The sequence below is a fragment of the Phacochoerus africanus genome, chromosome 1 (assembly GCF_016906955.1).
Source record: "Phacochoerus africanus isolate WHEZ1 chromosome 1, ROS_Pafr_v1, whole genome shotgun sequence".
NCBI classification, from domain to species: Eukaryota; Metazoa; Chordata; class Mammalia; order Artiodactyla; family Suidae; genus Phacochoerus; species Phacochoerus africanus.
The window spans coordinates 242,634,129-242,649,482 of record NC_062544.1 but is presented as its reverse complement, the minus strand read 5'-3'; the positions used below and the strand labels follow the sequence as shown (position 1 = coordinate 242,649,482).

Below are 15,354 nucleotides of genomic sequence, written 5' to 3'. Positions count from 1 at the left end.
TGATGATCTATGCTTGCTGGTAACTGAAACTGACTCTCTACTTTTAGAGATTCTTTGGAGACCCCCTCCCAATCACTATACATCTCTTTTCTGAAGATTTCCTAACAGAGTCTTCATATTTTAGAGCTTATCATCATTTTGTTAGTCTCTATTTTCCAGCTGTTCACCTCTCTATTGCTGTCTTACACTTTTGGACAAAATGCCTTTGAAAAAAAAAAAAAACAAACAAACAAGCTGGCCCATCCTGCAAGGCCCATATCTGATTCAAAGATACACTCCTTTGCCCTGCTCTTGATGAAAACACAGCTTTTAACAATTTCAAGAGTGCATACTGTGGTCCAGGCATTAGTTACATGTATTAACTTATTCAGCTTTCCCAAGAAGAGTGAAATGATTATCTTCATTTTTGCAGATGAAAAAACTGAAACATAGAGAGATTAATTTAGCCAAAGTTATAAGACCTGAGATGAGAGAGAGCCAAGATTCAAGCCATGATGGTCAGAGCTCTGCAATGCCGGCTCCTAATTACGACACTAAATTGTAGGTTTTATATTCACACTAAAACTAAATTGAGTTTTAGAACTACACATTGCTGTTCTCTCCTGAGAACAGGTACCAACACACCAGTATCTCACCTTTAAGCTCTTCCAGTCATGGATTCAAAGTAAGTGCCTTGTATTCCCCCTAACTCCAATGGCAAATAAAACTTCTTCCAGTGTTCCTATCAAGGTCCCTCACTAGATTTGACATGAGGGGTGCACTCAACTACATTCTCCAAAAATATTTGTTTCCATCCAGCCTCTTCAGTGATCTGGGTACTGAACAACAGGTGACAAAACTAGTGGTTTTGTACCTTTGCTTTTAAATCTCCCTTTTAAAACCTTGTTATAATGTAGAAGTTTGTAATGTAGGATACTTACTATGTATTATTTTTTTCTTCTTGTCCTTTTTGGGCCTTGGCTAAAATTGAGGCAGAAAGAGTCCTGCTTCAATATCCTTTTACAGCAATAAAGACCATTTTCTGTAACCTGAAAGACAAGGATACAGAGTATATGGCTTCTAGGAATGAGTAGGTATGTCTCTTCATCAGTAGTAAAAACCTTAAAAGATGAATGTGTTCCAGACCTCAAGAAATGTTTCAGGGTCATGAAAGGAGTTTTTACTTCAGCTGATTTATGTGTGCAATTTCAATAGGGCAGCCTGTTGTAGAGTGCTTCCAGGGATCCACTGGTTAGATCATGATGAAGTTGGTATCAACCTGTCAGAATGCAATTTGGCTCAGAAGTGTGTTATCAATTTCCATAGCTCTAATATACTCGACTGAACTGATAGGATGTGGGGCACTCTGCATCCCAGCAATCATTGTGTCATCCTCTCCCACATGTAAGAGAGCTGCCAGCCTTCCTCTCCAGATGCTTCCATTTACAACTTCCCAAGAACACTCCCAAAATAGGTTGAATGAGTATTCTCACCTCCTTTGTGCATCACACCTGTCCTTAGTTTTATTGGTGTGTTAAATGATTTGTTATTAAATTATATTTATTTAATTTAAATTAAAAACATTTAAAGCAAAGCATTAAAAAATAGCCAGAGTATGTTTCTTTTATTCATTTATTTATTGATAGAGAAATATTCCTTGTCTTAAGAAAAAAAAAATTAGTGACAAGCAAGCTTCTTCACAATCTTATTCTTGCCATTAAGGTTTCTTTCGTAAAACTGGTTTGGTCTTCCTTGTGTGGAAGTTGACCTCCACTTGTCTTTTGCCTCTAACGGTTGAAAAAGAACATTCTAATACTTTAAAAAATGAAACAGTAAATTTCAAGATAACAGCGCAATGAAGTTTATGTGTAAAGCTCTCTATATGTGTAGAATATTATATTCATAATACTTTATTGAATGTTGATGAAAGGAGAGCAGAATTATATAATGGAAACAGCCCTGGTTTGAAGGCAAAGGCCTTCATCCAAGTCTTAGATCTGGCACTTTTGCTAACCATGTTGCCCTGGACAGTTTTCCTGCCTTTTCTGATCTCCATTTTCTTTGTCTGAAAATGATGGCAACTGTTTTTTTTATTAGCAGTAACTGGGCCTTGAGTACAGGATCTGGGCCTTGTTTATCCTTGTGTCCGCAGGTCCTAGCCCATGCTTGGAAATAAATGCTTCATGATAAGTAAATAAATCTATGAGGAATTATTATCTTCCGTTTATAGATGAGCAGAGTGAGTCTCCAAAAGTTTCAATGACCTAGTGTTACACAGCCAGCAAGGAAAATACCCTGGTGGTTGGGAGAACAGAATCAAATTCAGGGAGTTCTGACACATGTGGAGATCTCTTCGTCATGCTTGAAGGGAATCCCAGGTGTATACAGACAAATAGATTTGGGGAGCGTGTATGTCAGCGTATTCCACTGGAGACCTAGTTTATTACCCCTCACTGGATACTTAGAATAGCAACATGTCATGAAGCCATCCATCTTGATAGAGAAAAAAAATATGTAACAGGTTTAGGGCATTGTTACCCCTTTTAAAGTGGCAGACACTCTTCTTACGAGTGTATCCTGCACAGTGTTTAGCACAGAGATGAAATATGAAAGGAGATAATACTGATAATTACCCTCACATGAGCTAAGCACTGTCACAAACATTTTAGATGCATTCTCTACTTTAATCCACAAAATAACCCCATAAGCTACTGTCATTATCTTCTCATTACAGCTAAGAAAATTGAGATATGAAGAGGTAAGGAAATTTGCCAAAGAGCACGTGATAGCAGAGGCAGTATTCAGATCGAAGCAATGCGACCTGAGGCCCTGAGCTCTTAACCCCTACATGTTACTAGCCTGGATGCTAAGGATAGAAGTACAGGACACGTGGAAAGGATCATGAGATGCAGTTCCCAAGTCCAGCACAGAAGATGCAGTTTAATTCAGCAAGAACACAGGTCTGGAAGAATGTAATGTGCCTCACAGAAGGACAAAAGAATGTCTAGAAACCACGAAAATTAATCCCTTTTGCCCTCATTTCCCTTATACCACAGTTTTCTGTAACACATGTTCAGTTAAGCATTTAACTAAATATATTTTGTCTGAACTTGCATTTGATTAGAACAAATACCCTGAATTTTCAAAGGATGGCAGAAATATTGATTTTGTGGCAACTGTCTTAGCCCAGGTTGCCTAGAAAATAGAGCCTCAGGAAAGAATTTTAAATGATGAGGCTTTATTTGGGAGGTTACAAAACCAGGACATCTAGATGGAGGGAGAACAGAGGTGAAACAAAGAATGTGGATCAGTGCCACAACGGACCGCTGCACTTGCCACTTCTTCATGGATCATAAAAGTTCTTAGCGATTGAAAAACATGTCCACTAACCGTGCAGAACTTCTCCAGATGGGTTGTACAGAGAAACTGTGGTTGAAATCATTCATGGGAATAAGGGAGGAGGAGAAATTTCTCTTTGCAGCTCCTTCTTAACTTCTGGTTACATTGGCCAATGTTCACCATGTTGTGAGTTAGTTCATTCTCCCACACTTCTGAGCTGAGAGAACTGGTAACTTCAATGACTACCTGAGATGCTAGGTTTCACAATCTTCACTGTGGTGCATCATTCAAGTTCAGTATGGGGAAGTCACAAATTCTGAGCCGATAGCTGGTGGACCTGAAGGAGTAGAGATGGACTTGGCATTCCCAAGGCAAGTGCATGGTCAGCCCTCAGGGGCAACAGCACAGTCCAAGAGGCAGAAGAGGTTGACAGAAGTTGACACATTCTCTAATATTTATGTAACTTTTAGGAAATCTACTTCTTCAACTCAGCAGAACAGAATATCAAAAGTCAAGTCCACTAAGAAACAGCTATTTCCTTTAAGATGTGACAACATCTGTCAAGCATAAAGGAAAAAGAAATACACACAATATACATATACAAGTATGCATACATATATCTATATTATATATAATTTCCTTCAATGTCACAAAATATTTAGCCCTCCGTATTATAACCTAACCACAACCAATGGATTTTCAGAAGTACTATTCCGAAGAGATGTGGGTTTTCAAAGCCAGTATTCCATCAGTGGAAGACCAGGGCAGGCCATTCCTGACAGAGCAGAGAGAAGCATTGAAAGGGTGTTAGGAAGGAAGAGAATGTTAGTAAACCTCACACAGGCCACATTATAGGCCAAAGGCCAGGAGGCATGTGGGTAATGTCAAAAAATGAAGAAAACAGTTTCCCTGTTGGTGGGCAGAGCATAGTATCCAGAGAATCTGGCAGCAGGTCATGAATGGTAGTCCAAGAAGGCAAGTGGCCTGTGCTAGACATAGTTTATAGATTTTAGGGTCAAGAATTACTCTGATGAGACCTATATACTAGGTTGTTGAGGATAATTTCCCAAGTATGAGAACCGGACAAGGATTTATCTCAAAGAACCAACCAGGAGCTAATGGACAAGGAAGCCACCCACAAGGCTGATGCAGTTTTGAGTCTTACAGCTTTAGGGTTCCCTAAATAGGGGAAGTAGTGATGCTAGAGCTTAAGAAAGAGCTTAGTGTGCCAGTGATGGCTGAGTGTTCCTTCTTGTGGAGATCAGAGAGTGTGAGGACAGAGTCAGATTAAAAGGCCAGACAAGTCATTTAAGTACTAAATATCCTGATTAGAGTACACTGGCAGCTAACAGTATTCTTTTAGCAAAAAATTGCTGAGCATTTATTATATAATATTTAATATGTATTTTCAGACTAGCAACAAATACAGAAATTCTATAATTTATTGTATATTTTGATAGTTAACATATTTCTCATAATCATGGACTATATGCATATATAAATAAAATATAATTTCATTTTAAATACCAAAATGTAATGATACTATTTGAATTTGCCCAATAATGGTACCTACCTTCTTGACTGTTGTATAGTATAATTTATACTTACTTGACATTCACATTCTCCTGGAATCCCTTCTTCCTTCTTTTCCATCCCCATCAAGTGTAATGCAATCAATTCCCTAAATGATAGGTGGTAGAAATCATCTATATAGATAGTTAGCCATTTCCCCAAATATATAAATTGAGTGCTAAGTTGAAAATAATGTGAGTTATCTGCATTTCTAGTTCACTGTTCTCAAAAGTAGCTCTTCCTGACAGCTGGCACAAGTACCCTGCTCTGACAGTCTGACCCTTACACCCCAATTAAATATAAAAACAGATCTGAATCTTTTTCACCCAGTTGTACTGTCAAGGATAGTATTACTTGACTGTCATATAGAGCTCCTTAAATCAGCCTGCCAAGAAAATATGATTGTACTACAGATTTTAGCATTCAGAAATATTCACTCCCCTTTCACTTACACAGATTTTGAGGGTCAAAGCTATGCATTTTTATCAGATATTTTATTATCTTTCAACCTTTGTGAAGATCAATGTATTAGAATAGAGGAAGAACTTTTTCTCCTTTACTGCTAAAGTGATTTGGTACAGGGGAAACACTAATGAGGGGTTTTTTTTTTAATACTTACTGAAATTTTCCATCATCAGAATGAGAAAGTTTTATTTAAGAAAAGATGAATGCGATATTTAAATTCCATAATACTTTTGGAAACTAAGCATCTGTTCAAAATAGAGAAGTATTTAGAAAAGGGATAAAAGTGTGGAGTTTTGAATTTTCATAGAAACATGATGCTTCCAAGAAGAGTTGCAGCATATTTCAGCAAAAATTTAAACCCTAAGAACCCTGACTTATAAATCTAAGCAAAGAGATCAACTTTTAGAAGTAGAATTTTCCATTTATTTTAAATGTAATTTAGTTCTTATAATTCCTAAAAATGATGAGTTTTTTAGCATTTTTTTCTGTCTCAGAGCAAGTACAATAGCCTAGTAACTATTTCTCTTATTGTCATTCAATTGGTTATACTTTTAGGAGGTGGCATGCAAGTCATTTTGGCCTCAACTCCCATGGGTAGATTGAATCACATTTAGTTTTGCTGTAGTTTGGGAGGGGGCTTGGTTTTTTGGTTTTCTAGGTTTTGTTTGTTTGTTTGTTTTAACCAATTAGATCAAAAGTGCCATTATTTAACATAGTGAACTCCTGAAACCTCTAAGACTTTCTGTCCAAACCAAAAAGTCCTAGGTAAAGAAATGCAAGTTTATTACAGTTAAGCTATCATCCCCATTTAATTCTCATCAATGTGAGCACGTGCTGTACTAAATGTAAGATGTCTCTTTTTCCTTGAATTATAAAAGTTAATCTTTTCTTTTAAAGAAATGCTTAAGAGAAGGAGGATGGGATCATTTTAGGGCTCATGAAAGAGAAAGCCTGACAGCACTGGCTGAAGTCAGGCAGAAAGCAGTCAGCCCTGGCAAAGCATTGCTGACAACCACACTAATGCACTATGATGCTGACATGTAACTTCCTCTGGATTCCAGAAAGAAGCCATTTGGGAAGAGTCTGTCAATAATGTAAAACTGGGCCAAATGGTTCTGGTTGTAAACTGCTAGAAAAAGCCTACCCAAGATTAATTGGAGATGACCAGGCTCATGTTTCAAATGAAAAATATGGGCATAGCCATCCTCAAATGAAAGGAGCTTTCCTGCAAATTAATATATTATTTTTTAAAAGGTATAGTGGGTTTAACCTTTCAGGTATTTTTCTACAAGTGGATGTTTTTTTCTTCCTGAATTCTCAGGGCTCTGCTTTAAGTTCAGTTTTGCTTACCAGAAAGATATGAGAACAAGTTTAATGCTATGAAAGATGTTTACTTGGAGCAATAATATGACAAGCAGAACTGAATACTTAACAACTTGCATATCATGCAAAGTTTTCGAATCATCACCAGCTTTAAAATTACCAGTGAACTAAAAAACAAAATAAAACACAAAAATAAAACCAAGGTTATAGATGAAAACCACATGTCAAAAAATCATATTCTTTTGTGGTTAAATAATGGATAAAGATCATGGTAACCATAACTGCTGTTTCTGATGCCTCAAATTGCTTCAGAAACTTGACCTTGGGTTTATTTCTCTGGAGTATAACATTGAGCCAATGTGAAGTCCTTTCCTCTGAGCAAATTTGTCATCAGAGGGAGAAAAACAACTAAAAATTGATCCTATAGAATTTCCTAAGCGACAACGCTGAATAACAACCTTTCTGGGTGAATTTTTCTTTCTTCCACTAGTACATATATATAATGTGAGAAAATAAAACAAAAAGTTAGACACTTATCTTCCCTTTAGGCAAACTACTTAAACTGTGAATTTAATATGGACTAAAGATACAAAAATCATTATGGATTAAATAAAGAAAAGGGGAAAAGTAGGATGTTTTTAAACATGGCATTATTAATTTTAAATATTGTAAGAAATTTTTCTAATCTAATTACCTGTTCCTTAGAAGATTTTATCTAATACATAAATTTCAAGTGTGTGTAAATGATGCTTCAGGATGGTCCTTGATAATTTTCTAAAACTAATTTTTTGTATTCCTCCCTCAACTTTGTTTATACATAGTTAATATGGACTCTCCATTTAGATATGTTATGCAGAGTAAATGTCACCCCATTGTTCTCTGTTTGGCAAATATCTAATCAGGAGAATTGAAACAGATGTCTTTAATGTATAAAAATTTGGTGTCATATGTGACTGTTATAGGTTTACTGAGTAATGCTACTAACTTCCTAGAGCTGGCAAGATTTTCCCATTTCTGCTCTTTCCTCTATCTTTTCCCTATTCCCATTTCAACAATCTACAGTACAACCAAAGCGATCTAAGAAAACTAAACTAAACTTTTGTTTTTATCACCCCATTGCTTGAAGTCCTTTGCCGCAAGAAAATATCTATATTCTTTAAATGCCTTAGGGAGCACTTTGTGATCTGTGAAGTCCTTCCTGGTCACTGCTTTGCTTACTTCTCTAGCCTCTCTCTCTCCCCACTCCCTCATCTCACACTCTGCTCTCCAGTTGCACTCATATTCTCTCAAGATCTCTAAACCTGTTATACATGCTCTTGTATACCTGCTCTTCTCTCTGTCTGGACCAGTCTCTCCTCCCCACATTCCTGGTCTCCTCCTCTCCCACATTTCTTTCATTTATCTAACTCTAGCCTTTCATAAGGTCCAAGCCTAGACATCAATTTCCCTTGAAAGCCTTCTCTGACTCTCCCCTATCATGGCACATGTCACATTTCATAGCATCCTTTCTCATGTGTCATTATCACCCATTAGATGATAAGCACTGTCATGATCTTATGCTACATCTCCAATTCCTTTAACTAATATTTAATAGTCTATTATGTTCAAACTTACTTATAACCTCTGAGAAAATAGTAAAAAATGTCAAACCAAACCCCTGCCTCAGAGAAATTGTATTCTGTACACACACAAAAAAATATTTGTTGGCAGGAAAAGTAAAAGAAAACAGAACATTAGAGAACAAAAGAAAAAAACAATGGATTGAGAGGAGTATACAGGGTGAAACAAGAAAGAACCAGGAGACATTCAAGGTAAAAATGGAAAGGGCTCATAAAAATTCAAGTTGATTTCTTAAAAGATCTCTCCCACAACTAGAGAGGCCTTCTTTCATTTAAGACTTTGCCATTAGCTTGTGATACCATTTGAAGGTGGTAGAGATAGTTCCTTGTTTCATTCTACCTGTAGCCAGGTACATCCAGATTCTGTCACATTATGCCATTCAGTGTTCCAGAGATGTCCTCCAGAGCCATCTGCTGTCCACAAGGAACAAGGCTTCAGAACCCAAATGATATGCTTAAGCCTGGGCAAAACAAGCTATAAGGGTTTTCCAAAAGCATTGCTTTTCCAAAATTTACTCACTGGGAAAATCTGCCATAAAATAGTGAATATGTTATGCAAGTAAAATTAGACCTTTCAGCCTGCTTGGTATGATGCATGATTGCACACACTTATTGCAGGTGATTCTGTCAGAATTTAAATCTTATTTTTTTATTAGACATTTAATGCAAAAGGTCAAAAAAGAGATTTAGGATCTCTGTCACCCCTTATACTTAAAAATTATTTTAAATTATTTATAGCACTTTTTATCCCATAATGCAGATCTTTAAGCCACAACAAAATTAGGGTGAAAGCAAACAAATCAACCAAATAGTGTAGAATTTTGCATGCAGAAATTGCGACAGATGCATGCCAAATTGTAAAACTCTGTTTTCTAGGAACACATTTCAAGTTACAGTGACATTATGAAACTCTATTACTTATGATTCTAAATTTCTAACCAAGCCTTCAGGTTCATGACTATTGATGTTTCCACCTTCATGCTCATGGGTTTCTTCCTTGGACTGTAATGGACAGCAATTTTAGGCAACTTGAAATTCTCTGGACATATAATGTTATTCCACCCTTCCATGCCTTTGAATGTATTGCTCTCTCTGAAAGGAGATCCTAGCCTCTTTGTCTTACTCTTTAAGTTCCTACTTTTATTTTAATTCTGTCTAAAACATTACCTCTGTTATGATGCCTTTCTGTTTCTCCTTAGAGCCATCCCAAACAGCTGACCCTCCCTTTTTGTTGCCAAATGAATCTTGTACAGATTTCTATTAGAGCCCTTACCTTCTGTGCTGCCATTACTTGTTTATCGATGTCTTTCCTATTATGACATAATCTCCCTGAGGACAAGGAGGATGTCTTTGTGACATAAGCCCTGGCATGTGAGATGTGTTTTTAAAAAGATATTTGATCAAAAAAATATTAAGAGAATGAATGAATGTATGGTTGGATGAATGAATGCCACCAGTGACCTTCAGCACCTCTCTGGATGATGCCCTTTATAAACGTGAAAATTTAGAGTAGGAAATTTCTCTTTCTTCTTTTCCTTAACATTAACCAAATTCATAGTGATGACTAAGAAGTGAAATTTAAATTCCACTTATACAATATGGTTCTGAGACTGTGCTTTTCATTTTACATAATTTGCCTAATTCATCCCATCCAGTTATACTCTCAGCAAATAATCATTAAATTCCTATTATAATCATAGCACCATGCTAAATACTGTAAAGTGGATTATAAGGAAGAGTAAAGGAACCTCCAAGATTTTTATAACCTTTCTGAAAAGACAGTACATCCACATTTTTTAAAGCCAAATAGTAATACATGGAAGATATATATTGCTAAGTGTCAAATGAGTGAGGCAGACAATGGGTGTTATAGGCAGGCAGAAGAGGAGCAATCACTGTGGTCCTGGGAAAAATACTCCTGAGGAAAAATGGACAAGACAGCATTCTGTGTTGGAATAATGAAATGAACAAAGGTTTGTATAAATTTTCTCTACTAAGAACCTGAGATTATAAGAAAAATATTCTCTATATTTTAATCATTTTATCCCAACTTTAAAACTTACTGAGAATACTAGCATTTTAATAATTCTCTTAGCTGAAATCTGCCTTTAAAATAGATGTATTTGCAGTAAGCGTTGTTTTGGTCTTTCCAGTTAGTTCCAGGCACTTTCAGACTTCTCTCAGGTTCTTACCCACCTTTGGATGTGAGCCCCTCAGCCTTGTCCTTACCATAGAGCAATGCTCTCTCAGTCTTTCAGAAGAATGTGCCCTCTCCCCTGTTGAGTGTTCATCAATCTGAGTAGCTGGTCCCAAACAAACTGCCACTAAAGATGTCTTTATGTCATCTTGTCTCTCCTCCTGGGGTTACACTCAGAGCTAGCCTTTCTGACAATGGGTAATTTGAGGTCACAATTCCACTCTGAACTGATATATTACAGTACTACATGCGACTGCTGCAAGAGAAGACCTGCTTCTCAGATATGTTCAGTCAGAGCACTATGGATCTGTCAGGAAGGGTCTGATTTAATGTATAAAGTGCCTCTGGGAACAACAATCACACAGGAAGTGACTGAGCTCCGCACTAACCCTTTCTGCTCTGTTTCTTCAGGCAGATGTGGATGTGGTCCATTCTGTTTTAACTCACTGGGGTATTATGTGTGTTGATGAATCACATGGTACTAAATTTCATGTAAGCTGAGAGATCACACAGTCCAGCCCCTCATTTTACAGAGACTCTGTAACTCCCCCATGATCACACAACAAATTAGGGGGGAAAGGAGGGATTAGAAGCCAGAGATTTTGCTTCACAGTTGCTTCCTCACTCTGCATCATACACTTTCTCTCCAAAGTAGGCACCCCTGGGTTTATGAGAATAATCACCATCATGTATGCCCCGGAGTCCTATACACTTTCTCCATTCTTTTTGAGTATTTGTTTTTAAACAGGGTTTGCAAATAATACTAATATAAATATGTGTATTTTACTTTATGCAATCCCTTTTCCTAAACACACTATCTAAGTTTTTTTCCCCAGATAAATAGCATCCAATTATGGATAGAAATGGACGGTGTAATATTAGTCATTGTATTTTATTAGTATTATTTTCACTGGACAACTTGATAAGAAAAGAAAGTATTCTCTCTAGTAGTATACATCAATTTGAGGCCATTCAGATAAAAATACTTTATAAACACTCATGTGTTATATGCATGAAGAATTATATTAACATTTTATATGTTAGCATTTAATGTATTAAATGTCTCAATATTAATGGCCCCCAAAATTAATCCTTTATTCTCCTTTATGATTTAAGTGGTACATTTTTAAAAACTATTACATCTGTACTAACTTCCATAGGTCTTCGCCATACAGTCTATAGCTGAGAAGCTGAAGAAAAGGACATTAAAATATACTGGGGAAGAAGTAGAAGTAGCTGGTCTTCTGAAGAGTGGGATTAAAGTGAAAAAAGCAAAAAAGGAGAACGAGAAAGAGGTGATATAAGGAAGAGGGCTACTGTCTAGGGAAGAGTGGAAGAAGTATTTTTATTTTTAACCCTACCATACCATGTATTTGTAAACTCATAATGAGTGATAGTTTTTTTTTAATTGCCTTTACTGTCGGTTGGGTTTAACTTATCTATACTCAGATACAATAATAATCCTCATAATAATGTATATGTTTAATTCTCACACATGATAGTAACATTGTGTCCTACTTTATCTGCCTTATAGGATATAATACAAAATTTAATTTAACAGATAGCCCCCAGAATAGTGTTATTCACTTAATGAGGTAGCAACCATATTCTCATCGAAAGAGAGAACCGAGAAATAGACAGCAATGAATTATTTTCAGGAGCAATTTAGGAGGAAACAGGCAAAAAGGATTGTAATTTGTGAGGTTTTGAATAGCACAATAAACACTGTCTCATTAAGGGAACCAAAAAAAGTAACATTCACTGAGCTCTTTATACTTTTTTTTGACTGTGCCATGGCATATGGAAGTTCCCCAGCCAGGGATCATCAAACTCAAACTCACAACACATCAATGACAACACGAATCCTTAACCACTGAGCCACCAAGGAAGCCCCATACATTTAGGCAGTGAATACAATGTAGTGTAGTTCTAGGTAGATGATGTGAGGAGAGAAGAATGAGAAATTCTTTCCATAGTTAAGATTGTTTTTAGAGAGTGGAAAACAAAGCTGAGTTAGCTATTCATGTTGATTTGAAGTTATTTGTCGCCTGTCCCTATTCCTTATGAAAAATACGGTATAACTAAATTTCAGAAGTAGATAATGGTTTCATAATCAGAATGGGAAGATTGGGTTAAAGTTAGAGCAGGGGTGTGGGGGATGGCATTGCCTACAGGAGCCAGGAGGATAATGGAAGTAGGTCAAGTGTGTCTGACAAGAGTCTTGGTGAAAGAGTAGAGTGGAGTGGTGGTGCTCTGGAGAGCCCATGACCTGTCTAAAGGCATTTAGATTCACTTCAAAAACCTTACCATGAAAAAAACCTAACTGCAGGCCTGTTTCAGCTCAAGGTCAAACAGTTGGTGAGTTCTGCATTCATAAAATCCAAGACACTAAACACCCACACAGGAACAAGAAACAACTGTTAAGAAGTCTTTGTTTTATATAAAAGTATAAAAATGGTGTATCTCACATGTTTGTGGCCTAAAACAATGCTGGTTACCGTAGACTTCTAAAGTACTTGTTATCCTATGAAAAGTGGATGCTATTAACCAGTGACTTACATTTTTTTTAATACTATGCCAAAAAGAGTCTTTTGTTTATAGCAAGAGAATATTAATCTTACATCTTTGAATCCCCTGACACTGATGTGAAGTCGTGTGTGTGTGTGTGTGTGTGTGTGACCATTAATTATTGACTGGGAATGTATAAAAAGAGTGTACTTATCTCTTTTGCTATCTGTCAGCAGGCTATCTGTTCATACAGTCTAGGTACCAACTCATATGGCCTATCTCCTTACAATTTAATTGGAGCTGAGAAACCATAGGCCAATATTAAAACTCATTATAGTTTTCCATTTTATAATAATTTATTCAAATGCCCTCATTTTGCACATCTGAAATATAGGACTCAGAGTTAAGACTTGCCCAGGGTCATGCAGTGGATCATAGTAGAGCTGCTTCTCACTTAGAATTTGCAGCTCATAATGAAAAACATTGTTTAGTCAAAATTGCCATTAGACAGTCCTTAAACTCATCTTCAAACATAGTATATATGTTTTCTGTTCTATAATTTTCATACTCACTGGAGTTTGGGTGCTACAGAGGTAGATTGAGGAAATAAGGAAAGGAATGTCTGCAGGAAAATTGGTGTCTGTTCAAATCATTTTCCTTTAAGATAACATCAAATCCAGTGAATGAGAAATGAGAGAGATTTTTATTGTATTCTTGTTTCTTGATGGAATTTTTCCATTTGGTTTTAGTATAAGCCTCTATAACCTTACTATATTTCAATTGATTGTTCCCTCTGCTGAAGATTAGAGGATTAGGTTCTAAAACTCAGATGTGAGTTAAATACAATTATAGCACAATTCCCCAAGGGGTATAGAGTTACAGGTACACAGGGCTCCTGGTTCCACTTTAGCACTTTTTCTGCTGCAACCTTCCTACCTGCTTATTAGCAATCAAGCTCTGTTGCTAACAACCTCTTCGGTAGTGATATCCAGTTCTCTTACTTCCTGTTCCTCCTTTGTTCCCTAAGTGATTAAGCTTGCTGTATAAGGAAGGTATTAGTAAATGAGAAAACTTTGGAGTTACATTCAGTCATTTTGATTAGCATCTTTAGTAACTCCTTTTTTCCCATAAACATATGGTAAAGCAACATGTAATGTTCCAATGATTGTGATTTCAAATCTAAAGTACAATTTGTTCATTCCTGAAACCTGAGACAAACATCTGGTGGTTAATGCTTTGAGAAGAAAATATGCCTTAGTTTATTACCTCCATCTATGATTCAAGATCATGGGCAAAAATGAGTAAATGAGATTAAGCCACAGGAATTTGTTAATCCATTCAATTAAAAAAAAAAAAAAGGCCACACGGGAAGTCAATGCAAGCTATTTGCCTTTGGAATGGATAAGCAATGAGATCCTGCTGTATAGCACTGGGAACTACGTCTGGTCACTTATGATGGAGCATGATAATGTGAGAAAAAAGAACGCATACATGTATGTGTGACTAGGTCACCTTGCTATATAGTAGAAAATTGACAGAACACTGTAAACCAGCTATCATGGAAAAAATAAAAATCATTATAAATGAAAAAAAAAAGTTAGGAATTCCCTTTGTGGTGCATCAGAAATGAATCTGACTAGTATCCATGAGGATGTGGGTTAGATCCCCAGCCTAACTCAGTGGGTCAGGGATCTGGTCTGCCGTGAGCTGTGGGGTAGGTCGCAGATGTGGGTCAGATCTCAAGTTGCTGTGGCTGTGGCATAGACCAGCAGCTGTAGCTCCGATTTGACCCCTAGCCTGGGAACTTCCATATGCTGCGGGTACATCCCTAAAAAGCAAAAAAATAAAAATTAAATTAAAGAACTAGAACTAGACTTTGATTCCACTAAAGTGGGAAAAGCAGGAGAGACCATACAAAATGTTAAGGACATCCTTCTCTCTCATCGTTCACTTAGATATAAACTATATCTAGTATATCTAGATACACCCATTAGAAAAAAAAGATTTGAATGCTTGCTTATCTCCATTCCGTATAGACTCAGAATTATTACAGTTTGTGCACTCTGTCAGGCCCATGTTACCACACATTATTGTTAATTAGAATAGTATCTCCTACATTAAAACTTTTATGCCAATTTTTCATACTTTAAGATTTATTCTAGCTCACACATTCCATTACAACAGGACACTTGGAATAAAATTTGAAATAAAGATGTGCTGTCCATTTTGCATTGTTACTCATCTTAGTAAAATATTTTTGGTTTCTTATATGGGTCGTATATTAGTCTATTAGGGCTGCCACAACAAAATACCACAGACTGGATGGTTCAAATAATAAAAATTTATTTTTCA

At 36.5% G+C, this 15,354-nt stretch overlaps 1 protein-coding gene across 1 annotated transcript in view; it reads left to right on the top strand.

Moving 5' to 3' along the window:
• The window catches only part of LOC125111271 (ephrin type-A receptor 6), a 656,452-nt gene extending 644,654 nt beyond the window's left edge, over window positions 1–11,798 (top strand). The window contains exon 15 of the mRNA XM_047753191.1: window positions 11,655–11,798. Within this exon, the coding sequence (XP_047609147.1) occupies window positions 11,655–11,798 (144 nt within the window). The remainder of the gene's footprint in view (window positions 1–11,654) is intronic.
• Window positions 11,799–15,354: the final 3,556 nt, after the last annotated feature.